At 41.7% G+C, this 26677-nt stretch overlaps 1 protein-coding gene across 1 annotated transcript; it reads left to right on the top strand.

The window, feature by feature from the left end:
• Nucleotides 1-3318: 3318 nt before the first annotated feature.
• TM2D1 (TM2 domain containing 1) lies at nt 3319-23785 on the top strand. Its single transcript, XM_059821847.1, has 7 exons — nt 3319-3476; nt 4625-4698; nt 7014-7122; nt 11429-11520; nt 15014-15087; nt 16332-16450; nt 22551-23785. Exons 1-6 carry the CDS (start codon nt 3319-3321, stop codon nt 16440-16442), a joined length of 618 nt encoding a protein of 205 aa, XP_059677830.1. The 3' UTR covers nt 16443-16450; nt 22551-23785.
• The last annotated feature ends 2892 nt before the right edge of the window (nt 23786-26677 follow it).

Raw genomic sequence — 26677 nt, 5'->3', positions numbered from 1 at the left:
CAGCCCCCGGCCCCGCCGCCTTCGCTACCGAAAGTCACGCCCAGGCCGCTGTCAGGGGGCCGGGGCCGGGGCCGAGCCGGGCAGGAAGGAGGGGGCGGCGGCGGCGGCGGGCTCCCCTCAGCGCTGGGGGCGCTGCTGAGGCGAAGGGCTGCGCGCCGCCGCCGTGGCGGGGCCGGGGCCGGGGGGGGGCGCGGGGCTCCCCGCCGCGCGGTACCTGCGGGCGGGAGGCGGCGGCAGCGGCGGTCGGAGCGACGCGATGGCCGCCGGCTCTCACCTGGGCGGAAGCGGGAAGCGAGCGCGGCTCACCTGCGGCGCAGGAAGCCGGGGCGGCGCGGCGGGAGAGCCGCCTCCCGGGGGACGGCCGGGCCGCATCCCTCCGGCGGGGGCGGGAGCGGCCCGCGGACCGCGTCCGGGCAGGCAGAGAGCGCCGGTGTCCCTGGGCCGGGCCGGCTGGAGAAGCACCGCTGCCGGCAGACACCCCTTCCTGGCTCCAGCTGAGCGGTACTTAAAAGCAGGGGCGAGCCCTCAGGTGTTGGGGAGAAGAAGGCACCAGCGACCTGAATAGGACTACAGGCTTGGAGAAGGGCAGGGCCCAGCATTTCTGTGCTGCTTCCGAAGATGGGCACTGGGGACACGCAGGACTGTGGGAGGGGGGTGCTGCAGGCAAAGGCCCGGGGCTGAAGCTCGCGAGCGGGACCTTCAGTCTGGCCACAGGGACTAGCGGTAGCTGCTCTGCAAAATGCAGAGCTTAAAAGCCAAGTCAACTTTCAGATGATCCTGACCTGCCCGTGTGTTTATAAATCATAGACCTAAAAGATACATGCATCAACATGCCCACCAAACTCCCCACTGATGGGAAAATGTAGGTGTAGACTTCACAGAAAAGCTTTATTTGTACTCATTTGCAGTAAATTGCTGTCCAAACATGAACTCTGAGCCCTTTTGAACCTAAATTCCCACTGAGGCCTCAGCAGCACAGCCCCTACCACTTCCACAGAAGGAAAAGGTGAAAGCCATAAGAGGATGGGGACTCGAACGGGGTTAAGGGATTATAAGACTTCCCCCACAGAGCACCGAACCAGCAATGCACAACAGCCTCTCACAGCGCTCCGAAACACACCATGTTACCCACAGCTTCCGAGAGACACAGTGCTGCCGGGGATGGCTTGTGTGTGGAAGCTGTGGCTTGAAAGCCTGCAGAGGCAGCTCAAGAGGAGGGAATAAAAGCAAAGTTTTCCTACTGCTACTCGTTAAATACTGAATGGGTATCATTTTAGTGGAAGTCAGTTGCAGGAACTGTGGGTGCTTTCTACCTCTGAAACCTGTATGGTAGTCTGCTTTCAGATTTTTTAAAGATAAATATGTACACACACACAAAACGTCAAGTGAAACTCTCAAAAAATAGTTTTTATTCTGCTACACTGTTTCACTAGCTCATTCGCAGCAGACCTTGCACAGCCCTGCTAGTTGCATAGGATAAGGACTATAAAAGGTTTGGAAATTAATTTCACCTCATAACTTTGGATTGATTTCCCTCTACCTAGTGCCCGTTTTGTTTCACTAAGCAATACCAGTTGCACTAGAGCATGCAGCATTCTAAGAACGTATCTTTCATCCTCCTTTTTTAAAAATTCAGATTTCAAATGCCTAGCTTCCCAGTCTTTACTCTCAATTTTAATTACTGTACCGCTCATGAGAAGTGACAATTTTCCTGACAGTGATGAACAGCAAGTTGTGTATTTATCCATCCGAGAGATGCACCGCAGACAAAAGAGCCAAGCACTTTTCTCATCAGTGCACCTCAGTCTTGATCTCGGAGGGCTGAGTTCATTATGGAGTGCACTCTGGCCCTGGCCTTTCTCTTCCAGTTGCTGAAAGGAGTATCAATTTTCATTTGCATACTTTGCTGACTCTACACTGCCAATTTCGTTTACACAAATCTCCCAAAAACCTGTTAGATGGCAATATTTCACATCACCGGCTGAGCTCTTTGTCAGCCATCCATACATTTTAAATCCACATTTTTACTGATTCTTTGAATATCTGGGACTGTGACAAACCTTTCGTTGGTACTGACCGACTCATGTAAGTCACCATTCATTCACCAAAATAACGACCAATAAAACCAAAAGACTTCCAGAAGGGCTGGGTAATGAGAACGTTCTCTTAAATACTATATTGAGTTGCTTTCAGCCTTTTTCAGTTTCTAGGTTCCTTCTTGTTCTTCAAGAAATGCTCCTAGAGCAGATGTAAACTTACGACAGTAGCACTGCCTCTCCTCAGTATGTTTACCCCAAAGGGTCTCTCCATCTCTATAAACAGTCCAGGATCCCCAGCAGTTCATAACTGAAAACTGACACCTTCAAAACCGAACACCAGAAAAACATGAAATAACCTTCAAGGAAATGAGAAAAGGAAACTATTTCTTTAATCTGACCGCATGTTCTGGACGCAGAAACAGCACACAAGGCCCATCCAGCCCACCTGGCTGCAGGGACACTGCCCCAGCCCCGGTTTCACCCCTGGTTCAGCCGGAGGGTTTACCAGCAGGCCGCAGAGCGGCACAGGCCATCCCTTTAACCTCTCCTGGGCTTTTTAAAGCTCTTTTGAAAATACCCAGCACACTCCGGACAACACCAGGGACACCCACAGGTACCACCACCCAGAGGTAAGATTCCACCTGTTGGGCCAAAGTTACAGCTGCGGTATTGGGAAGAGCAGGGAGGGTTCACCTCTCTCTTCTCGGGATGTGCCCTCACCCGGCCCGGCCTAGCTTGCCCGCCGCTCCCGGCCTCCCCCACCCACCGCTCGGTTGCGGGTGACTCGCCTCCCCGCAATGCCAGCACAGGGCTCACATCCGAGAGAGGCCCCAGGGCCCCTCTGCCGCCGCCGGGAGGACCGCTTCACCCCGCCGCCGGCCCCACACCGCCCCAGGCCAAAAACTAGGCAGAGCTCCTCGTGGCCGACATCTTAAGTAAGGGCAGGTGGGCGCCGTCCCGCCAGGTGCTAGTGGCGGGCGGGGCCATCTTTACTCAGGGCACGAGCCCGCCGGGGCTGTACGAGCGCCATCTTGAGTAGGGGCAAGCTTTGCCCTCAGCGCTGACCATTAGCTGCCTCAGGAGCCATATTTGCTGAGGTCAACCCCCCCCCAGCCCCAAAATCCCAAACCAGCCCCCTCAGCAGCCCACGAACAACTCGCAGGGCCCCCACCCCGCCCCTCCCCGCAGGCAGGGCGGCCTCCCCCCGCAGCGGGGGCCGCTCCTCCCCGCGGCGCCGCCGGGGCCGGCGAGTCAGCTGACGGCAGCGGCGGTTTCCATCATGGCCGCCCGGCCGGGGCGGCTGCCGGCGGGGCTGGGGAGGCGGAGAGGCGCGGCGGAGGCCGGGATCCTGCTTCTCCTCTGGTTCGCGGGTGCAGCCGTGGAAGGAGCGGCGGGCACAGAGCCGCCGCTCAAGTGCGACGAGCTGAGGCTGGGGCAATATCCTGAGCGCGGCCGGGGCCGGGGCCGGGGCGGGCGCGCGGCGGCGGGGGCTCGGTTGCTATGGCGATGGGGCCCGGGAGGGCGGAGGGGCCGGCGGCGCCTCGCCCCGGGCCCGGTTTGCCTGAGGGGGGGCCGCTTGCCCCCTCGGGGGGGGGGAAGGGGGCGGTGGAGGGTGCGAGGTGCTTGGCAGGGAGGGGGAGCCCCGCGGGTGTCAGAGGAAGCCTCAGGTCAGGAGCCCCCAGGGGGTCTCAGCTGGAAGGAGCAGGAGAGGGTACATCTGCAGCGGCGTAGCTTTATTTTGGGGGCGGTGCAGTGTGTGCCAGTGTGCAGGTTTGGGATGTCTCTGATTTTCAAAGAGAAAATCCCACGGGATGAGAGACCCCTCCCCCCCACCCCTCCACCTTCTTATTTTTTGCAGGACACCCGAGTGAGAGGCGGTGGCTTTGCAAAAAACTGAGTCTTCCTCCACAGTCCGAAGGAGCAGGGCGCAGGTGCTACACACTGTAGCTGTGAGGCTCCTGACTCTCCAAAGGCGCGTCAGGCCTTCCCCAGAAAATGTCTGTTGATGGTAGCTGACAGTTATTGATGTAGCTGCAGATCAAAAGTGTCAGGAAAGCAAATCTTGGAAAAGTTAACTTCATCTCCTGCTTTACTTGGCCGTGGGAGTTCAGACCTCTGGAAATAAGTTCCTGCTCAGGTTTTTTCTAGTTCAAATTCCTGGCGTTTCAGATGTTCATTTTTAGGTGTTTGAATTTTATATGTTACTGCAGATTTAACCTTCTCAACCAAATGCCTCAATTTAAAGGTATTCTAATATTGAAATAAGGGAAGAAGACGGGATGAGGCGTTCTACCTTGTTGCCTTCAAATACAGAGGCTGGGACTGATAAATACTGGAGTTCCTTTAGGTAGTGCTGACTGCAGCACTAGTTAAACATGGAGCTTATGCGATATATTGGTGTATTAAATTGGATTAGCAGATTTGCTGTATGGTAATGTGCTATTCCTATTTTGGGGGATGGGTAGGAAGGAAAACTAACATCAAGGTGCATCTTAAATCCTCAGGGTTTAAAGAGGGTGGAATAAATTACTGTTAAACCTGTTGTAGCGTTTCATATGAAAAATGTTTTCCTCAATTACCTGAACATATATGTGCGATGAACCTAAAATAGATAATAGTACACAAGAACCAATGAATTGTACAAATCACACAGCATATGGTAAGGATTTCTAACTTATAACGTATATTGACAGTAGCTACATTTTCCAAGGAAATGTTCAATTTATGCATTTGTGTGTATCTGCTAGATGAGCTTTATAAAACATGGGATTAGTAATACCATTAGTATGAAAGCCTGAAACACTTGTGTGGATTGGATGCTTTACTAAAAATGAATAAATACATTGTCTTTGATTGGTACATTTGTAAGTGAGGTTTCTGGTAAATCTCTTCGATGTGTGTTATATCCTCTAGGCTTTCTCCTGCACTACTGTGATTAAAACAAACCATCCCTGTCATACTGATTTTGCATATGCTTATTAGAAGAATTGGCACATGACAGAACCGCCTTCAAAATCTTCTGTTTTTAAAAATTTTTTAAGGAAACGTGGTGCCTTCCATCATCCGGAGCTTTTGGTGCCATGAGGCTCTGTTTTGAAAGCACTTACATTTATTTTGATGTTAAGTTCTGATGTACTTTGGAGTACAACAGAAAAATGCTTAAACTGATCACTTGGTTTACGACATATGTTTAGCTTTTCTGATGTTCTCAGGCATTGAAATAAATAGTCTCTGCGTTAGCTAATAGCACAACAGTTTTGCTTGATGTGCCCTCATGTTTAAAATACATGTGTGTGCTTGTTGTCTTTCATATTTTGTTTTCCATAAATACTGAATAATTTTCTTCACTGGGATGCTCAGGGATAGTGAAGGTTTTCCAAATACTTCAGAGACTGGATGAAAGTACTATCCAAAATGGATCCTTTTTTAAGTTGTTCAGTCCTTTACATCATCTTTGACATCATGTCCCTGATGATAAATGTCTAGTCAGTGAGCAGAAAGAATATTCTGTAGTTCGAGATTGATCACAACTCAAATTGTTAGTTGTCTAACCAGTTACCACGTGATTGTATTTAATACACTATACATTTGAACAGGAGATAAGCTGCAGAGTGGGGAGAATTGCTAAATTAATTAACGTTGTTTTCTGTGTCTGTATAGAGTATTTTACATGCGTAGCAGTTTTTAGATTGTCCCCACAGTATTTGAATTGCTTCCTGTTTCAGTATTATTTAAATAATAAAAAGTTAATCTTCTGGATCATGCTTGAAGCACTACCGTTTCTGAACATCGTTCTGGGATCCATCACCCAAACAAATAGGGGTTTAATTCAGAGCATCCAAGTAGTCTCATTGAGTAGCAGATTTCCAGTCTTACTGGCATGACGTTGACAGGAAAACTGTGGCCTTTCCTATATCAATATATATGAACTGCTGTGGGTTTCTTCTAAGTAAAAGAAAGCACTGCTTTCTTTGCTTTTTTTTTTTTTTTACAAGAAAGAATGTAGTTTTTTGTAATTTTCTTAGATAAGGCACATTGATGAGCAACATCCATGCAGGACTTTATAGCAGTTAAGTCCAGACATAGCTCATATTTTTTGGCTCTTACTGATACTGACGGCCTGAAATTAATTTTCTTTTTCCTTTTTTTTGGTTCCTATGCAATATGTATAGATACTTAAAAAAAAAAATCCAAATCCTAGTCTTCTTGCCTGTAGGTGTTATTGGAAAATCTGGAAAGAAATATTGAACCTGGCTTGCTGTTTTGTTGGAACCAACCAACAGGACTCACAAATACTGAAAACTGATAGAAAGTGGGTAAAGGACTGGGATTTTTTCCCTTTAAAACAATGGACTTCAGCATTGGAGAGTGACTAATATTCTGGTAATACATTGCAAACTTTTAGCAGGTGTCACTTTCTGCTGTGATTTCCACTCTGGTTCTCTTAAGAGTCAAGCCTTAGCTTAGAATAATAGAATAATTTGGGTTGAAAGAGACCTCAGGAAGTCATAAAGTCCAACCTCCTGCTCAAAGCAGCATTGGCACTGAATTCAGACCAGGTTGCTCAGGGCTTTGTGCAGTCAGTTCTTGAAAACCTCCAAGGATGGTGATGGCACCACCTCTCTGGGCAACTTATTCCAATATTTGACCGTTCTCATGATGAAAATGTTTTCTGTATGTCAGGTTCAGATTTCCCATTGACTCGTAATGGAGCCGAAATGGATATTACAATAGAATTAGGGCAGCAATTAGGTTTGTATATTTTGCTTAATATGTATCATGCAAAAAGACAAGTTAGTCATAAGACTGGCTTAATTTTTTTTTTTAAAGTAGTATGTCTGTGCCTACTGTGCTGTGTATCAAGACGGTTGCACAGTATAACTTCATTTGTATATTTCAGTTGTGTCTTGTCAGAAAAATGCTACGGTACCCAACCGGTTACTGCTTAATTTCAAATAATTTTTTTGTCCTCAGTTCAATGTCTGCCAGCACCAAATATTACTTGCAAAGATCACCTTGGCATAGAAAAAGTCTTTACGGGACATGAAGTTGGATTTTACAAGCCTATTTCATGTCGCAATGTGTAAGTACACTATTGTTTTCTGTAATAATTTGTCTTTGTTTTCACATTGAAGTTTTTCTAAAATAGTATGATGTGTTGACAGAAGGAAAAAGAGAAGTAAGGTAGAATTGTATACACGTTGCCCAGTACTTAATCCTCTAATAAACACTGTAAGTAGTATAAGGATACAACATACATGTTCATAAGTAGATCTGTCTCAGCCATTGACACAGTTTTCTTTGTTTAGTTGTGTTTGCGTCTCTGCTTTACCTTAGTATTTTACCTTTGATTTACTTAGTACGTTACCCTGGCAAAAATTTACCCCAAATGCTAAGGCCACCTTTCATGTATGCTTAAAATCCGCACAGCTGCTGAAAGGAGCTGTCTGGGGACACCTCTCCATCCCTTTCCCTGACATACCCCACTGTATACTGAATTGGGGAACTGATCTGGGTTTGAACTAACTTGGATCAGTTCCCCAATTTGAGTCACAGTACAGTCGCTTCAAGCGCTTGTGCCAGCACGAGGATGAGGGCAACTCAAGGATAAGACAGAGCGGAGAAAGGAGAGCTGGACTGGGCTGCTCTGTACAGTGGCAGTACTGGTTCATGCCAGTTTAAAGCGTGCCTGTAGCTGCAGCTTAAGTTGTAGTATGCCTGAATATTGGGGGAGTTTAAGTCTCTTTCCAGTTCCTCAGAAAATCTGTTCTCTATTTTTAAACAACCTTTGTATTTAATCAAGTCCTCTGTGTCTTTTAAGAGCCTGTTCCTGAAACGTGAAAATGATGGACCTATTTTTTCTAAAGCACATTGTGAGCAATGGAGAGCTCTGGATACCAATAAATGTTCCAACTGGCCAATGCTAATGATCAGCGAACACCTGTCAGTACCATTTGTTTCTCCTTTTTGTGGGATTCACGCAGGAGCCTTTTTCTTTTGTCCTACTGGAATCTTTGGAAATTAAAACTCCAGTAATACTCGCTGGGTGTTCCTTATCACACTAGTGGGCAAATAACTCTGATGTGATGCTTACTGCTCAATAATTTGCCTAACTCAGAAGTACAGCTCTGCCTCTTAGTTTCATAAATATTTTCTCTGTATTTAGTCTTCTCAACAGTCAAAGCTCAGCAAATTGAAGAAAACATATTATTACATCTAATCAAATTTAAATGCTAGCAAACTAGACTTCAGTCACATTTTTGTCCAGAAACAATTGCATTTCAGTCCCATCTGTGATGGGGACTGAGAATAAGATGAGCTATACTAGTTTAATAAAATTGCTTCCTCTTTGGAGTAGACAGTAATTCTTATGTTTGGAGTTTTTTGTATACGTGTAATTTTGGTTTAATATATTTTCTCGAAACATTTTTTAAATGTCATTTTTCTTTACATTTATTAATTAAAAACCCAAATCTATGTAAGCAGAAAAATGTCGTCCTTCTTATGATGTCTAGTGCTTGATCGTGACTATTATTTATGATGAAATAATCAATGGTTACACCACCAAAAGAACTTGCTGTGGCTTTTCCAGTCCCATGACTGCTAGTGTGGCAGAAGGGGAAGAGGACCCTTTGTGGGCTTGCTGAAAACTCCAGTAAAATACAACTGTGAATGCAGAGAGTTACACAAGCATGCCCTTGATAAAGCCCCAAAGCCAGTTAAAAATGGCAGCAAGATTAATATTACCATCCTTCGTACGTACACTTGTTTAAAAAGTGCTCTAATCACTGATCGTTGTTATCAGCCTTTTATAAGGCATTTTGAATGTTACCTAAGTGTTAGAAACATTATTTTAAGCAGGAATCTTCAGCTTGATATCACAACAATAGGCCTGCCCTTTCTACTGCTTTTTGGAGATTTTCCAGCATCTTATCTGAGTTTTGATGGAAACTGTACCTGTCTTCTGGCAGAAATAACTGCAAATCATTTAACCAGAAAATTGGTTTGCAAAGGCATCTTCCCATAGCAGGATTGTCCTAGCATGGGGACAGCAGGTTAATCTCTATCCCTAGCTTTTGGAAGGAGCAAATCGGCAAGTTGTCCTTAGCCAAAACTGTAATTTAACAACAGTCCAGATAACAGTTCTGGGATCCAGTTATTTTAGAGCAAGACCAGGAGATGCATGTTTGCATAAGTGGATGTGTTCAAGTTGCTCCTAGTATTAGTTCAAGGAAAAACTTCAAGTGCTAATAAGGTTGCTCCAGCAAAGGATTGCTTTGGTTTGGTTTGGTTTTAATTTGATGTTTTGGAGGTAGATTTTTTGCCACATTCTAGAATTCCCCAAATTTGCACTCTTACCATGTTATTTTGCTTGGTATGTGCAGGCCCTGATTCTGCAGACTTGAAATATCCATTGCTCAAGTATTGCCATTCCAGGCAAGGAGTCCATCAAATGGTAGTCTCTGAAATTCATGAAGTTCAGTGTGGACAGGTCTTTGGGCAGTGCTAAGAGAGCACAGAAACCACTGTGACCTACAGCAGTGCCTGCATATTGTCAACTGGTGTGGAAGAGCCGGAAGAAAAAGTTTTTAACATGGCAGCTGGAAGAATTGTACGCAGAAAAAAATAAAGAATAGATGAGGCTGAGAAGCAAGAAGAATTCAGAAGAGCAACTGAAGAGAAATTGCATCTTTTACCCAATTGTAGAAATTTATTTAGGTGCCTGGGATGTGTTATTTTCCTACTTGTTGGTTTAGTCTTCAGTGCATATATTTATCTGTAAGAGTGAGTAAGGCAAAGGAAATAGAAGAGCGGAGGCAGCCTTGTTACAGTATTAACATGCTTCCACTTCATACTAGATTTCTTCTGCCCGTCAGTTTGATGTTGACTGGGTTGCAGACTCTTCTGCTTTTAAAAGCATCTCAATGCATAGGCAAGTGCTCATTTTATTACTGGTTTTGATCAGGAGCATCTCAAATTAAACTGTGTCCCCACCTTTTATGCAAAAGTTTTGTTTATGGTTTAGTGTCATTGGAGGCTTGTTGACACTTCGTAGTTGATAAACAATTTCCAACAGTTTAACTCAACTTTAAAATAAAACCATTAGTGTTCTTTACAGTGGAAACAAGACAGTTCTAAAGATGATAATTTACGTTAAGTTAGGTTCCAGGAATGCCCAGTACGTTCTGTGTTGCTGATAAGTGCTAAGTAACAAATATTGAGGTAGGAGTCATGATTTAATCACTTAATGTTGCCATTAAGTTTTAAAGTCAGTAAATCTAGATAATAAGCAAAAAGGTAGATCTTTATTTGGCATTGAAAGTGCTTAATAAAGGTGCTTGGACTTTTCTTAGCTACTGTCTTTGTGAAACCCTATGTTTTATTCAACTGTCAACCAAGAGTTTAATTTGGACTTATTAAGTAATTGCTGGCACATAGTAATGCATGTATCAAAACAGTGAATTATTGAATATTTTTTAAGTTCTAATTACATTTGGGTTTGCTTTTCTTTTCAGAAGCTAGCTGTTCGCCAATGCAGCAAAGGATGCAGCAAGTTCTAGTATTGATAGCTATACGTTTCTAGCTCGCTTATTAGTGTAAAGTTCACATGAGCAATGACTGAGAGTTACAGGTGGTTAGGTGGCCACATCACTCCAGCTGTTGGCAAGAATGCTGCCAATTAGTATAAATCTCAAAAAAGTCTGTTGTATCTGTGTATCTTGTATGACTAACCATGGGATACTTAACTTTAGGGTACCTTTCCACCACTGTAGATCTTTGTACCGTCAACAGTTCTTTTCATTTGTGAGTTTGTGCCTTTAGAGTGTAGTAAATGGATACATGACTTACCCTTTTTGTTGAATCCTTCCTGCAGCTTCTGCAGCCAGTGGCCATGGTTCATTTCTCCTTCAGATCTCATTGCAATTACTGTCTCTGCAGACATCTCACCTGTCTATCCTGTTCCTTTTGATTTGGCTGCATGTGAGACTAATGCCTACAGACAGTATGCATACACCTCTTAGCTTTCTAGGGTTGTCTCAGTAGGGCTGAACTGTTAGGACGTGCTCTGTAAAACTGGGAATGTATCAGCAACTGAATTGTGTCTCTCTTGACAAGAAATCATGATTTAGTTTCAGAATAATCTGTATTCTGCAAGAGTATACTTGAGTTTCAGCAGCTGAGGTTGCTTTATGGACGATGCCTACCCAGTTTGAAAGCTTAATATTATCAATTCTGTGACCATTAATTGAAGATAAATAACAAGTCTGTTGTGGTTTTTTTTTTTTTCAAACTGAAGCAGCAGGCAAATGAGTCACTACTTTAATTCTCAAAAGTATGAGAGAATATATTTTGCAGTCATTGTCTACATTAATTGTTTCTTTTGGCAGAAATGGATACTCCTACAAAGTAGCAGTGGCTCTGTCCTTGTTTCTTGGATGGTTGGGAGCAGATAGATTTTATCTAGGCTATCCTGCATTAGGTAAGTTTCTTTCTTATTTTTTCTTTGAGGTAAAGCTTATTGTTATGACTGAGTTGTATGTGTATATTTATATTTTAAGTAATGAAGGCTGACAGTCATACTTCTAATATTTACAACTAGAATCCTTACTTTATTGCCAAGTAAGATAAAATCCTGCATTATCCTCAGCCTGCTATTCTGTTGGAGTGAGTGGTGACAAATGGACATACAGTTGTCCAACAGATAAAATCCTCATAAGCAAACATGATTATTGCTATTCATAGTTTTGCTTTATGTTTGCTTTGCATTGATGTTTACCACAGCATTCTTTGTGAGGCACTGAAACAGAAGTGGTTTTGACTCCTGTGCCAGCTGCTTAAATGGTGCTAGATCTTACCAGGAAAATAGTGGACAAACTTTACTGTAAACCTAGTGTTTTGGGATATGGAATTTATTCTGGCAAATGCATACTTTCAAGATAGCTCATAGTATTAATAACAGTTCTGCAGAAGCTGGGATTTTTAATAAGACCTACCCCTGGTTAGTGTTTTGAGGACCTGATTCCCAAGGGTGATGGTGCCACCGGCTTTTAAATAATGGAAATACCTTAGTATGTTAGAACTACTTTCACTGGCTTTGTTTCTGAGCTGGACAAACGGAGTAAATTTAAGTCTAGGTAGCACGGAGCAATGAATTGGAAGAAGCTATACATGTTACTGTCACTTCAGCTAGGAATTTTGAGTTTCTGCCCATTAAATGCAAATCCTTGGTTTTTCAGTAACATTATCTGTCCTTCTCAATAATCATGTGTTAACATCTGTGTCTTTTTTCCCTGAGATTCTGTAATTAGCACTTACTTTGTCCATCTGTTTCACAAAAAGATACATTTTTGGAAGCAGTCAATAAGGTGCACCTTTTTGTTATACCATTGGATTTGGAATAATAACTTGCAGATTAGTTATTAGTTATGGAATAATAACTATGCAGATTATAGTAATACAGATTTACAAATTCTCCATTTTTATATAGAAGTTCTTTATGGCTCATGCTTGTTAACCCTACTGGAATATACTGTAGCCAGTAACCAAAGGTAAAAGACGTAAAATTAAACTCTTCCAAAGTCAAGTTTTCAAGCTTCTGAAAGATAAAGAAGACAAAAGCAAATAGGTAAGAGTAGAAAAGAAAAAAAGAATAAAAATCAATACATTGGATTCCTTGACAGTGGCTGATTGGGGATTTTTTAGGTCATGCATGCCTTTGCAAAAAGTGGTAAAGAAAGGTAATAGCATTGAAATATTTTGTGCAAGTGTAATGAAGACTGTAAATGTTCTTTGGTTTAATTTTTTCCTTCTGTTTTGCTTAAAGAGAGCACAAATACAAACAAGCTATTGAATACGAAGAAATCAGGAAGGCATCCTCTTCCTCTCCCACACACTGTGAACTAAACCATAAGTTATTACTGCGTAAGAGCACTATTTTTTCCCTCCATGCTTTAGAGCAGTTTATTTTCTCAGTGTGATCTGCTTGTGGGGAGTGAAGTGAGGAGGAAGAAAAAAATCCACTTTACCCTGCACTCCAGAAAGATATGCCAAGTTCAGAAACAGTTCTTCTACATCCAGTAACGTAATAGAGCAGCCAGTTCCTCAAGTAAACTGGAGCTGCTGCTGGAACCAGTGATGATAAGAGAACTGCTGGGTTCCTAAAATGCCAATTGGCAGTGAGGTTCAGGAACGGAGCTTGAGAGGAGATGGTATAAGGAGCGTCACAATTAAATATCTTAAATGGTGACTGCACTTGATGCAGGTAATAACAAAGTAAACTGTTCACCAGAGTTTGACGTTATTTAGTCGTCTTAACTTTTGTTTCCTAAGGCTAGCATTTCTTTAGGTGGCTGTTTCCCTTACGTTTTGTTACCCTACTGCCAGTGCTGATACCTAGGCTAACTATGTCTGGCTGCTGCAAGTCTCATGCATCAGCCATTGGGAACAAGTTGTTTTAAACAATTATATACTGATTTTTTTGCACATTTAAGTGGCACCACTTTACTTGTAATGTGCACATAGGCTTTTCTTCTAATCACCTGAAAGTCCATCCTGCTACTACTCTTTCATCATCGTGGTCATTAGGTATATTTTCCCTGTTCTCTCTGACTACTGTGTTGTTCCATGGAGACATTATAAACTGTCTCCCTGGAGTTTATAAATCAGGCTAGTTTCATCTTGTCAACTATGGGAGCTATATCCAGACAGTGGGATGCTCTTCCTGCAGCATGCATGCAGTTACTCCCCCACTCTCCTCCATATGCAGCCTCATGTACGGGGCATGGGGGAGAGGAGGTGGTACGCAGGACAGATTGCTGCTTCTGAGAGAGGGGGAATGCAAAGGAGGAGGCGGAGGTCAGGAGACCTTCAGGTGTTTGACCGAGAGCAGGCTCGTTCTTTGGAAAACAGCTGCGTGGTATTATGCAGCACAGCACAACTTATGGCTGTGGGGAAGAGGTGCTCAGGGATGCCACACTGGCTGATGTTATCAACATGCTTCTCTCTTGCCTCAGAAGTGTGCTGGCCCCTGTAATCACAGTAAGAATATGCTAGCAGGGAACTCTGTTGTCCTGGTACAACGTAGCCTACAACTGACTTAAATGCAACAGATGATATGCATTACTCTTCATACTGCCTGCGCCTGGGTAGAGAGACAAATGTCTTCACAATGAGTATCTCATTCTCAAAATAACCTAGATGTTTGCCTAGCTCAGCTGAAGTATTACTTACAATATATATAGTACTCATTGTATTATATTAATTTTACAAGAAACTACTTATATTAGGAAAAAAAAATAAAATTTTAAGACAGCCTCCTTCTTCTGAAAGCATTTTCCAAATGAAGTCTGCCTTGCATAGCAACTTCGAATGAAACATTTATCTGTGAGTTGTTATTCCCATATATTTTCTATTAATCTTTCATTTATTCATATAAAAAATAACATTTTTGAATACCGGTTAAGAAGTGTTTAGATAGATGTATATTCAAAATAAATTAATATTTCAGCAAAAATATAAAAATGATACAAAGGATTGTTCTCCTAAGTAGTGTGTTCTAAAAATCAAATCAGTATGTGCCGCAACTCATGAGACGGTAGAGAGTCTCTATTCATAAGTAAATTTTGCAGCTCAAGTTGGGATTTTTTTCTGTCTGTGCCTCAGTCAAAGAAAGGAAAATTTCCAGTAACTTGGTTATCAACTTTTGCCTTTCCTTGTTTAAGAATATTTGTCTGATTAAAATGTTTAATATCTCTAAAGTGCATTCAGGATGTAGAAATACGGATATGCGGTTTGGTTTTTTCCCCTGATAATTAAAGATCTTTAACTTTAGGTCTGTTTCTAGATGTATATGTGTGTGTGTGTGTATATTTTGCAGGATGGGGAGAGAGTTGGGATGTGATTGCCACCAGAAACCTATGAACTTCATTGTGACTAGCTTAAAGCTACAGTTAAATTTTATTTTCCTTTTTTAGGTTTGTTGAAGTTCTGCACTGTAGGATTTTGTGGAATTGGTAGCCTAATTGACTTCATACTTATTTCAATGCAGGTAAGTCAGGGCTTTCAAAACAAGATACAAATCTGTGTTTGTTAAAGGTTTGATTTGATTGCTAATTCTTTGTTAGCATTTTAGCCTTAAGAGCCTTTGTATATTGAAAAATAAAGGCATTTATTTTAGCTCTGTTTGTAGATTGATGTTGTAGAATATGGTTACAAAATATCAATATATTTGTTGTTTGAATTAAAAATTAGATTAGCTATCTAGAAATACTTGTAATGAATAGCTTGGAAGCTATAACACCATAAATTCACTTCGTCAGAACCAATGAGCTCTTTATGTGACACAGAGTGTTGGGCTTTGCATGAGATATCCTGCTGTTCCCAGAATCCTGAAATTCTGTGTTTGCATGTGCTTTATACTGACAGAGCCCATCATCTAGGGTGGCCATGCAGTGTGCAGGAGAGAAGACATTGCCACTTTTTTTTCCTGCCTCTTCTCGAAATACAAGTCCCATATCACCTGAGAGCTGTGACTGTAGGATTCATGATGGTCAAATCCCCAGCTGGGGTGACATCTTGTGACATCATGAAATTGCCAAATTGTCTTTATTCTACAGTGCATCCATTTAGCATGAATTACAAATTGCCTGTGATGAACTTGAAATGCATTGCAGATACAGAAATTGTTTATATGGGTTTACAGAAAAGTATTTTGAAAGTATACAACTTTGTATATACGTCTTTTAAAGTATATGTGTTCTCAAATTCCTTTCTATGCTATTGCAGTGATCTTGCCTCAGATCACTTACAGATACAGTTGAGAGTATCTTTCATCTCTCCTTGCTCATCTCCCTGGTGACCCCGCATCAATTTAGCATTTCCAGAACAAAAAAGCCATGATCTTCTCTCCATTCCTTACCTGTGCAGTATTTCAAAGATACTTGTCATCAACCTAATTCTCTCCTGCCTACCCTCCTTTGTTTGAGAAAAGTGGTTTGCAGCCCACTCATTTGTTAGCCTGATTTTTGTGACTCAAATCCTCATCGGCTTAACCTAGTACCAGCGCCTGGCTGTGTAATTTGGTTGATTAGAAGCCCTAGGGAAATGTTCATTCTGAGACAGTGCTTGCTAAAATAGTTAAACTACAGCATAACTTCAAAATAAATCTAGTTTCTGTTTGACTAATTAAGCATGACTAATTTTATGATGGGAAAATTAGCAGTAATTGAGACATTAGCACAAAGTGTATATTTCACTTCATATTGAAAAGTCTTGGTTCTTTTTCTCTTGTAGATTGTTGGACCTTCCGACGGCTCTAGTTACATTATAGATTACTATGGAGCAAGGCTTACGCGGCTCACTATTACCAATGCAACGTTCAGGAAAATGCAGACCTATCCTTAACCCTGGCAGTAAGTGTCACAAATGCATAGGTGCATTTTGTTTTTACAGATGGATCCAGTCGTCCACTGAAATTGCTGATGACTTATTAATTACACTTCATCAGAACTGAATGTTAAATGTACATTGGACAAAGATGATAAAATATGAAAATTCCTCAAGTGAATGAGTTTACCTCAAAGGCGCCAAGTTTCTTTGTGACTCCTCTATTTCTGTGAGCACATACTTTGTTGCTAAGTTGTACCATTTGTGAAATGTGCAGACTTTTGCAGTTTGCACTGATGATTGTCTGTAAGTATAATTTAGAGTGTTATAGAGAGGTGGAGAAAGAGTTGTTCAGAACAACTATGCTGATCTTTAGTCCATTGAAATTGATGAGTTTTTTAGCATGGGTGGGCCGGGATTATGCTTAGGGTCTGTTTTCATAAATATGTGTGGCAGTTTGTAAATGAACTTAAATATCCCAAACCACAGAAACTGTCTGTCTTTCTATCCTGTTAGTTAAAATCCAGATGGCCCTAAATCTTGTGCTGGTGTATCCTGTGAAGATCTATTAATTGAAGTAATTATTTCTGTAAAGCTTAAAGACAAATTTTGGTCAAGTTGCAAAATTGGATCAGTGCTGAGGAACAGTAGAAATATAGATGCATAAAAAATAGAACCGTAGATGACACATCACAAAAAAGGAGGGTGAATGTTGGGGTACCCTGAGGTTAGAATAGCAAATAATCGTTCTGCTTATTTTGATTTTTTTTTTCCTCCCTTGCAACCATCCATAGTAAAATACATACCTTCTTTTTCTGAAAAGAAATTGGTGCATGTGTTTTACAGCTACAGAATGTAAAAAAAGTGAATTCTTTGTACTAATAAAGCCCTTAAAAGGTTCTTATTTTAGATCAGTTGTGTTTCAGTGAAATAAATTCTGTGTCCTTCAAAGTTGTTTGACCAAAGTCTTTCGGACAACCAAGATTTACCTAGATGTTCCTTCAAAGAGAAGTATATATACACAGACACAGAAAACATGTCAACAGAATCTTCATGTTATTTGACCAATTTTATACATTCCCTTCACCTTCTAATGAAAACCAGCAGTAACTGAGTGAGAAATCCATGTGATACAAACTTTAGTGTAGATTTTTTTCAAAAATTTGGGCTATTCTTTTGTTTTTCAGCTAAAACTTTCAAAATGTTATTAATGTGTCCACAAATGGTATTTTTAAGGGAATTACAAAAAATGAGATTCCTAAATTGATTTTCAGAAGTGCAATTTGTGGTTTTTAGTCTCTTTTAAAGCTACATTAAAACTGGTGCATAGAAAGCTTTGTAAAGAAACCCTGTTTTTTACCAAATCAGCGTAACCTGACATACCATGTAATGAGAATAAACCACAAGGAATACTTTGTGCTTAACATTAATTCTTTCCTTCACGCAAGAAAGACGTAGTTTTGGAATACTTGCTAACACGCGTTTCACTTGTGGGTTCAAAGAGACAAGAACGCTCTGTTAGGTTCGTTCACTTGCCTGATATTTGTTGCGTCTCCCTTTTGTCTCTCTTTCACTGAATGCTCTTTGTGCATGTCAGTTTTGTTTCCTGAAATACTTTCAAAAACAGACAGGAAGTGGACGGAAAATAAATGTTTAAATCAAATAAAATCTCATGGCTAAGATCATCCTGTGATTTGTCTGCGTTTTAGTTTTTAACCCTGAAGCTGCTAATATAGTTGTGAAAATAAGAAGATACCATGGACATTATAATAAAAAAATAGCCTTGGGCAACTCATCGCACAAGATTTCATTCTAAAATGTATCAAGCAGAGGACTTGACTTAATGATTTCAGCAGTCCATCTTGAGCTTCATTATCCATAAAAGAACACGGGAGCTATTTGGTGTGAATTAGATGAAAATATGATTAGTTATGAGGTCCATCAGATAGTTTGTTAATCCCAGAAACCAAGTAGCCAGCAGAGAGAAAGATTTGTTATTCCAAGTTACAGTGTTTCTGTAGAAACAGAAGATGTGTGTCAACCAATCCAGGAAATAAAAGCTGCTATGGGATTCTTTCATCCTGATGCTCTCTGGTTTGTAATACCAGTGCATGCTCTTGTCAGGACTGCAGTGCTTTGTCACAGCAGTCAGAATGAAGCCACGGGTGACCAGACAGAGCAGTAGTTCGAGCCTTAGCAAAATTTAATTTCTCTTTAGATGGTATTCCACCTGATCCTCTGTCTTGTACTAACAACTTTCCACTTCTTTCACAACCCTCTCCTTTGTCTGTAAAGCCTTTTAGAAATCAGTGCTACAAATGGCATAACCTTTGGAACTTGTGTTGGATACTGTTGGAATTATGTTCTGTATCTGAACACACATATCTGCGTTTCTATATGCTTGTTTCGTTGCCTAGCTGAAGTTTAGAGAGGGTTAACTGAATAAGCAGATAGTACTGCAGGGCCAGCAGAGAGTTAGTGAGGTCTTTGTTTTCATCTTGTAATTGTCAGATATGGCATGTTTACCATAAGGGCTGTGAAAAGTGTGATGCAAGATGTAAAGCTGTCCCACTGTGTTAATAATAAATTGGCTACAGTAATATTTATCAAAATGTCTGTCCTATGATGATTTTCTGTGTTGCCGCCTGCTTTAGCTTTCTCCTGTCAATCAAGTTGTCCATCCTAGTGTTTCTGTAGTTCTGATTGCTCTGACTGCACTGAAATAATCTTCTCTCTGGATTGTTTTCCCAAAAACAGTTGCAAAGCAATAAAAATAATTAGACAATGTACTATGTCATCCTCCTGCCTCGTTCCCAGATAAAATGATATCTGCTGGCCTTGCAGATATTCAGGAATCCTTTCAGCATTCCAACAAGACAGAGAAGTAGTATTCTGTATCTGTAAAAATACAGAACATAACATAAAAAGTAAAGGCCAGAGTTTAAAAAAAGAATTTGAAGTGCCTAGCCTCTAAAAACCTGTATAAAGCTTTTCACTGAAGATGCTGCAGATCCATGCCAGGAGTTAAATCCAAATCTTCCCTAAGTACCAGTGCAGTTCAGTCATTGCAAAAATGACTCCATAAACCTGTCCTTTTTTTTTCTTCTTTTTTTTTTTTAATGTCCATTTTAGGATCTTCTGCAATGTGCTTAACCATAATCTGAAAGAGCAGTAGCTGGTAGAAACATTCAGCTTTGGGCACTTTGCTTTCACTCACACAGTGCAAAAGTGGTTGTACTTAGGTGTGCTTACTGTATTAATAAATTACTCCTCTGGATTGTGTTTGTTCAGTTAGGTCAACCTGTGCATCTTTCACTCGTGTTCAGAGCTGGTTTTCCGAAAGAGCGGATTTAGAGATATTTTAGAACAAGCCCTCTGACTAGTTATTCCTCCCGCGATTTAAATCACAACTATGCTATGGCAACTTCCTGTGACGGTATTTTGTTATCCTGTTTCTCTCGCCGCCACCACCACCCACCACTTATTACATGAAGATGTCGCTTCTGCTTTCAGGACCTGGTAACACTTTAAATGTTAGGTTTTCTTATGTTTCCAAAGATGTATTACTGTACGTCTGCCAGTAAAACTTCTCAGCTCCACAGGAAGGTCTTTGTGTTTGAAATGCTCCGTTAGAATTTTTTTGGAGAACATCTGTTGTCACCCCATCAAGAATTGTTTCCTTTGTTCCTCAAGAGTATATTCAGTTATAGTTGCTTACACAGCTATGTCTATTCACTTCTTGCATCTCTTCTCAGTGTTTTTGAGTTTTTTTTTTAGATTCATTAGGTGTTTAGTCCATTTCTGCACTGAGAGCCATTCCTGTTGCTTGCTCTGCAGTTTTCAAACATGTTTCCTCTAGAACATGATGTTGAATACAACAAGGTTGGGTGCTTAAGCACCCAGTTGGGGAAATGCCAAAGGCAAGATTTTGCAAGCATCCATACGTTTCCCTTGCCTCATAGGGCTGTCACTGATTGTGCGATCGCCTATTATTTCACTAATACATCATACAGTCTTTCAAACTCAGTGTCATCTCATCCCTAACTATTTTGCCATTTTCATTATTATAAATGGTCACTATATGGCTTCTTTAAGAACTGCATCATTTTAATTCATTTAAATCATGCTTTTTAACCAGCTACTATGTTCTGGGTTCAACCTGCATCAGAGTCTGCCAAGAGGTGAAATACAAGAGATTATTCTGTTTGCATCTTCTGCCTGGATCTGAAGAGAAAAAATAGCTTAACTTTAGGCATATGCTTAAGTGTTTTGCTAGACTGAAATTTGATCGAGACTCTTCCCACTTTCTTCCTCTCAATCCATCTGTGTTACCCAGAGAACCTTTCTAATCTCTGTGGATTATAAGAAAATTGCATTCTATATGGAAACCTTAGCACTGACAGTGTAAACAGCTGATAATATTTGATACAGCTCTATGACATCCTATGTGTCGCAGCTTCTTTTTTTCACCTCAAAGCTGCTTTTCGTTTACTTTTGTTCATATATCAGCCCTGTTCATGTGTCAGCTACCTTCGGACATCCTGCCGCAAGTCCTCAAGTACCTCTAGGAGGAGTTGGACTCTTCAGAGCTGACTCAAGTATGTAGAAATGTCACGGCATCGGATCAGGGAATTTTTTATATGTATGAAGCAAAGACACATTGGGGAGCAGTAGATGTCAATAAGAGGGGGTTGTAGGCTTCAGTTTCTGCAGAAAGTATGTCTGAAACTTAAAACCCTGTTGTCTTTTTGCCTTCTGCTTCCTGAAGGTGGAGCCAAACCCCCTATCACATCTCCAGATCTTCTGAAGTTGTTCTTTTTCGTACAGCAAAGACTTTGCGCTCCGGTATTTTTCCTTGCACGACAGAGAAAACTGGAAAGTGGATGTGAGGATTCTGTCTGGCCAAGATGCATTTTGCACTACACTCACTTTCTAGGCCTAAGACTGTAGCAAAGGAAAAGAAAGGAAATACAGGAATAAAAAGGGCCGTCTCAATGCTGTTTGCACTGTGTGCGATAAAGATCTAGTTCCATAAACTCCCAACAAAAGAAAGTGTTTAAAAAATACTGCTTGTCTCAAATACAAACTCAGGATTTCTGATTCTTGCTCTTCGTGCTTCATTATCATCTCAAACAAACTCGTGCTCCAATAATTCTCTATTATACATTTGAATGGCTGCTTTCAAGACTGCAGTGCTCTCTCCGAGAAGCACAGTTCTCAGGCTCTGCAGATGCATATGACACAGCAGAATTTTAGGCGGTATAAAAATTATAAAGATCAGTCTCCATTACTGTAATTACTATATAAATCCTATCTTTAAGAGGCTTACAACAGGCCTATTTAACCTTGGTTTGAGCTGAGGCTTGGTCCAAGTCTGATAAGTTGAACACCAAATTCTTTTTCTTTTTTTTTTTTTTCTCCTTTTCTCTGCAGCATCGTAACTTAATGGGGAGTGGGGCGGGGAGGGAGATGGATCCAGCGCATCCTCTGCACTCTGTCTCTGACAGGGTGGTGGCTGTAATCGGTCAATATACCTGTCCCCAGCCAACAGCAGGACTAAATGAGATGTACATTCTGTTACATCTGAAAAGCACCGTTTCTCCCCTTGGAACCTGTGGCTGCTTCTCTTACACAGCTGTACTCCAGAACAGGTGTGTGAGACGGCTCGGAGGCAGACGATCCACAGAGTGCAACTAGAAGCCCTTGGGTAAACCGTCAGATCCTACACTCTTTGGAGGGCTGGAGCAGTAATTCCCATCTTTTATGTCATTTGCACTACCTGAATGAAAGCGAAGGTGTTGGCTGCCCTGGCGCTTCCCTTTCAGGTAGCTGAGATGCCTGGAGATGCCTCCAGCTGCCTTTCAGGTCAGAGCATTCAAAGCTGAGAAAGAAGTTGGCAGCACCATATGCAGAGGTTGGTGATACCCTGCTCCATTGCTTAAGCGTGCCAGACTCTTAGCTGTAGGCCAGAGAGCAGCTTTGATACGGCTAGCCATTACTTGCTCAAAAGAAAGTCTGGCACAGCATTTTCCATGTCATGAACCTGTTCTGCGGTGGGTGCTTTGCTCCCTAGTCGGTAGAGCCGTAGGAATGACTTTATTAATGTATTCTGTTTCCTTTACACAGAGTCTTCTTCAAAGTTCCTTGGATTTACCGTGGGGAAAACATGGCAAGAACATGTAAGAGGAGATCACTGCCTGCGAAGAACTGACTGAGTGTTCACCTTGAGCCTGACGAGACTGCCCGCCATATGGATTGTGCTGGCAGAGGCAGAAGCCTGGGGAATGCAGAGGTGGGGGGTATTTTTTAGGGCTTTCATTCCATGGTCCCATTGATTATAACCCTATTAAGAGGATGATGCATGCGACTTCTAAGTTATTTTGTTAACTAAGTGTAAGCAATGGATGTGTCATGCTAACAAACATAATTGCTGGTGTGTCTAATACAGTATGAAAGTACAGTATAGTGAATTTAAAAGGTTGTGGTAATCTAAGAATGTTAAAAGGGAAATGTGTGCCTGGGAGGTGTGGGGGTTGGGGAGAAAAACGACTTACTTGACATTCACTGTCTTCCTCCCAGCTCCTTTGCTAAAGTAGGAACAGAATCGGAACAAAAAAATGTTTGTTTTACAGCTGTACCAAGTTACGGCGTTGGACTCGTGCTCCCCCCCTCCTCTCCCACTTGCATCAAGTACATCCTGTACTTTTGGCAACATGTTGACTGGATATTTAAAAGCTGTGAACTGTTCTGAAAGTTTCACATACTGGGTTATGGGCCATGTGTGTTTGATCAAAATTCAATTACTGCACTGTACCATGCTTGGAAACCTATCATCCCAAGTTATGAAGTATGACGAAATAGGCTAATCTAATTGGTTCAGTATGGGAGCAGTATCAACCAAGCTTGTTATGATAAATAGCTTCCTGTGTTAAAGGTTCTCTAGAGCTTAAGTATCTTGGCTCACCTCCCTCTACAAAATAAGAATAGTGTTCCCTGGGAACAGTTACATCACTGTCCCTCTCCTACATTCACAATTAAAGGTTTGTGGATTTTTTTTCATCTTGCTATTCCTTGAATAGATAAACCGTGGCCATCTACCCCATTCCCCATTGCCATCTCCTTCCCCTTTCCTCAGGTTAGGTCGTGTTGTGCTTACCGTGAGTCTGCCTGTTCTGTTTCAGGGCTAGGTAAGGCAAGCTTGACCAGGATGCCAAAACCCCCCCTGGGCCGGAGGCTGGTGTGTCAGTGCAGATGACATGTCTGTTTGCATAAAGATTTGGAATTTTTGATGTTAAGTAAGTTAAACATGGAAGCACTTTAATCTTTCTAAGCATCTAATAAAAGAACTTTTGTATAGTGAATTTCCTACCTATGGATGTGCTGTTATCTTCTTGAAACTGAAATTTTAGTTCATCAGTAGTTAAATGCAAATCCAGCGTGCAAGTGCTGGATTATGACTAGGGAAGGACTGTGTTCTAAGCCTGGATTTGTAGTCACTAAATTTGTCACTAAGACAGTGAGCTGTCTCCCATGAGATGATACTGGCTTCGTGCTTTTATCTGGTCCATCTTTGGCAAGAAGTACTTAACTCGGATTTTGATGTCACAGTAATAGACAGTGTCAAGGGGAAAAAAAACATGGAAAAGTGGCTCCTTCTGCTCTGGCGATTCAATTTTTTTCCTTTCTTGAACCACACCCCCACGTGCCTCCTAACTCAGAAATCCCCTCCAGGCAAAGTAATTGTGTGATGATCATTTTACAAAGACATCATGTAGGCCTGATATTGCAAGGGCCTTTAACATTGGTGACGTTTCTCCCAAGAATAAAGTTATTCACTTACTTAAGGGTTGGTAGAATGAGTCCTTATGTAAGTGAGTCTTCGTATTAGCCCCAAGACTGCCTAATACCTGGATTAAGCCTGTATGGTGATTAATGCCTATTTACTATATCTGTTATCCCACTGCATTTTGCTCTTCAGCCTTGATTAAGCCCTTTGCTTTACCATTTAAAATGTCCTGCTTAACCTTCTGCTTACAAACATACACAGTGCTGAGGTCTGCATTTTCAACTAGAACAAGTTCTACCATAAATAATAGCATTTAATTTTAAAGTGCAACAGCTACAGTCACCACTTGATTAAATGACAAAGAACAGCAATAGCAAACTGGGGAACACAGAGTTTTTCACAACAAATGTGTACGTCCACGCAAGAGAAAAAATACACCTTCCTGCTGCTGATTAGCACTTTCTGTGCAGTTCTTTATTTTACACATTTATAGAAAATTATTACCAAAAGAGCCCAAACGGTGACTCTCTTGTGATTTCCCCAAATATCTTTTGAAGGAGATAAACTAGATTAATCTCTCTGTACAAAGTTCCCACAAGAAAGCTCACAGACACAGTAGCTTTACCTTCAAAAATAGAATGTGACTGTAGGCACTTATGCTAATCTCTTTTTTGGCAAATCAGCTTTTTTGTATTGAATCTTGCTTGATTGAATAGCACTGGAGCTGCCAGAGTAAATGCTATTATCAATGTACAGTAATTAAGGAAATAGTCCTTGTCACTCCAACAGTGTCCAGGCAGTGCCTTCTGTAATAAAGTTAAATGATAAAGAAATCTTTTCAAGGTGTAGATACGGGACCGGGGGAGCTCTTGACGTGCAGTAAAATAATGCAGTGTAGAATTACAGGTGACGGGGAAAAGTATAAATGCCCGTGGAATTCATGCTAAGTGCATGTTTGACGCTAAACGTCTAAATAGATGCTCAGCACTAAAACACATAATTGTTTAATTTGTCATGTAATTTCCTGACTCAGGGCAGTTGAGCATCTCCCAGTCTCCACCCTTAAAAAATGTGTGTGAGGGAGAGGAGGGGGGAGACCCTTCCAGCATTCAGCAACTTCAAAGATCTTTTCCCCCTTCAGGCAGCAGCCTGCACAAATGATAAACCTTGCTTTAAGATCAGCAGAGCCAGGCTCTGCCAAATCCATTTGGGGAGAGAATTTCAGTGAAAAGGACTTGTCATTCCTCCCCCCGCCCTTCCGTTTCACTTGAAACTTTACAGCCTCGCAGTACTTTGGTGGATCACAATTGTTCCTGCAGCACCCGAAGAGAGAGATTCCCCAAGGAGACAGAGAAAAACCTTTGGAGATCTTCTGTATTATAACCTTATCGCATGCACCAAGAAATGCAAAATGTAGTAAAGTAGGGTAAGTCTCGGATACCAGAAATGCCGCTTAATAAGCGGAGAACCCTGATCCGTGCTGCAGGAGTTTTCTCAGCGCTTCTCAGCTGCAGCCCCACGTAGAGATCATTGCAGTAAACTGCTCTGGCCTAAGACATGCTGAGGTCTGCATTTGATAGCAAAGCTCTTTTGTCCAACGAAGGTACATGCAGAAGATATGTTGTTTAATGGGCAATAAATAACAAGGGACGGTATTTAATCAAGTGTGCCGGGAAATACCGCTCACGTAAAAATACACACATTTCAAAAGATAGAGCTTGGGAAGCGAACGCTCGAAGGGGTGTAAGGGCAAGGCGAAAGAGTCCATAGTGAGGCTGCTAAATTTCATCCCGCTACTTGTAAGACACACGCAGAAGGATTCTGGCCCTTATACTGCTTTTCCCCAGCAGCCTGTGTCTTGTCTATACTCTGTAAAATAATTTTCATATTTCATAAATCTGACAGTTTTGCTTGGGCGTACGTCAGTGAGGATTTTAACATTCCCTGCAACGCTCTGTTTTAATGCATTGACATTCTGAAGGCTGGGCATCGTAACCTCTCCATTAAATCTTTGACACAATGAAGTGTCTTCTAAATAAAATAATTCAGAGGGATCGATCCAGTGAACTTCAGGGTGCACCTTTTCAATTATTTTTTAAAGATGGAAGTGTTTTGTGCGTATTGAGCGCTAGATTTGTGGGACTGGGAGGGAGGGGAGCCACGTCTTGAGAGTGGACCTGAGCTCCACTCCGGCAGGAGCTTACAGAAACGCTCAGAGGGGAGCGAGCACACGAGCCGTTCCCGTGCTTCCAGCATGACTCTGAACTTGGCTTTGCTAGATCCGGGCCTCTTTTCTGTTGTATGTAAAACATTCATCTTCTATATGTTGTTCCAAAGGATTTGGTTTTTTGCATATCCCTAGCTCGACCTTCAGAGCTATCCGCTTGAATCTGAGCAGGAGTGCTCTGGTCAGAATTAAAAAAGAAACGATAGCCCAGGCAGCGGGTTTTTTAATTGAGGCATGCCA

The sequence above is a fragment of the Gavia stellata genome, chromosome 10 (assembly GCF_030936135.1).
Source record: "Gavia stellata isolate bGavSte3 chromosome 10, bGavSte3.hap2, whole genome shotgun sequence".
Taxonomy (NCBI): Eukaryota; Metazoa; Chordata; class Aves; order Gaviiformes; family Gaviidae; genus Gavia; species Gavia stellata.
This window is presented reverse-complemented; position numbering and strand designations above follow the sequence as displayed.

What these genes read in the sequence shown, in the direction of transcription:
- TM2D1 (XM_059821847.1), top strand. Translation starts at nt 3,319, where the DNA reads ATGGCCGCCCGGCCGGGGCGGCTGCCGGCGGGGCTGGGGAGGCGGAGA. An exon ending in CCTATTTCATGTCGCAATGT is followed by an intron (nt 7,123 to 11,428) that starts GTAAGTACACTA and finishes TTCTTTTGGCAG; the next exon opens with AAATGGATACTCCTACAAAG. An exon ending in TCTAGGCTATCCTGCATTAG is followed by an intron (nt 11,521 to 15,013) that starts GTAAGTTTCTTT and finishes TTCCTTTTTTAG; the next exon opens with GTTTGTTGAAGTTCTGCACT.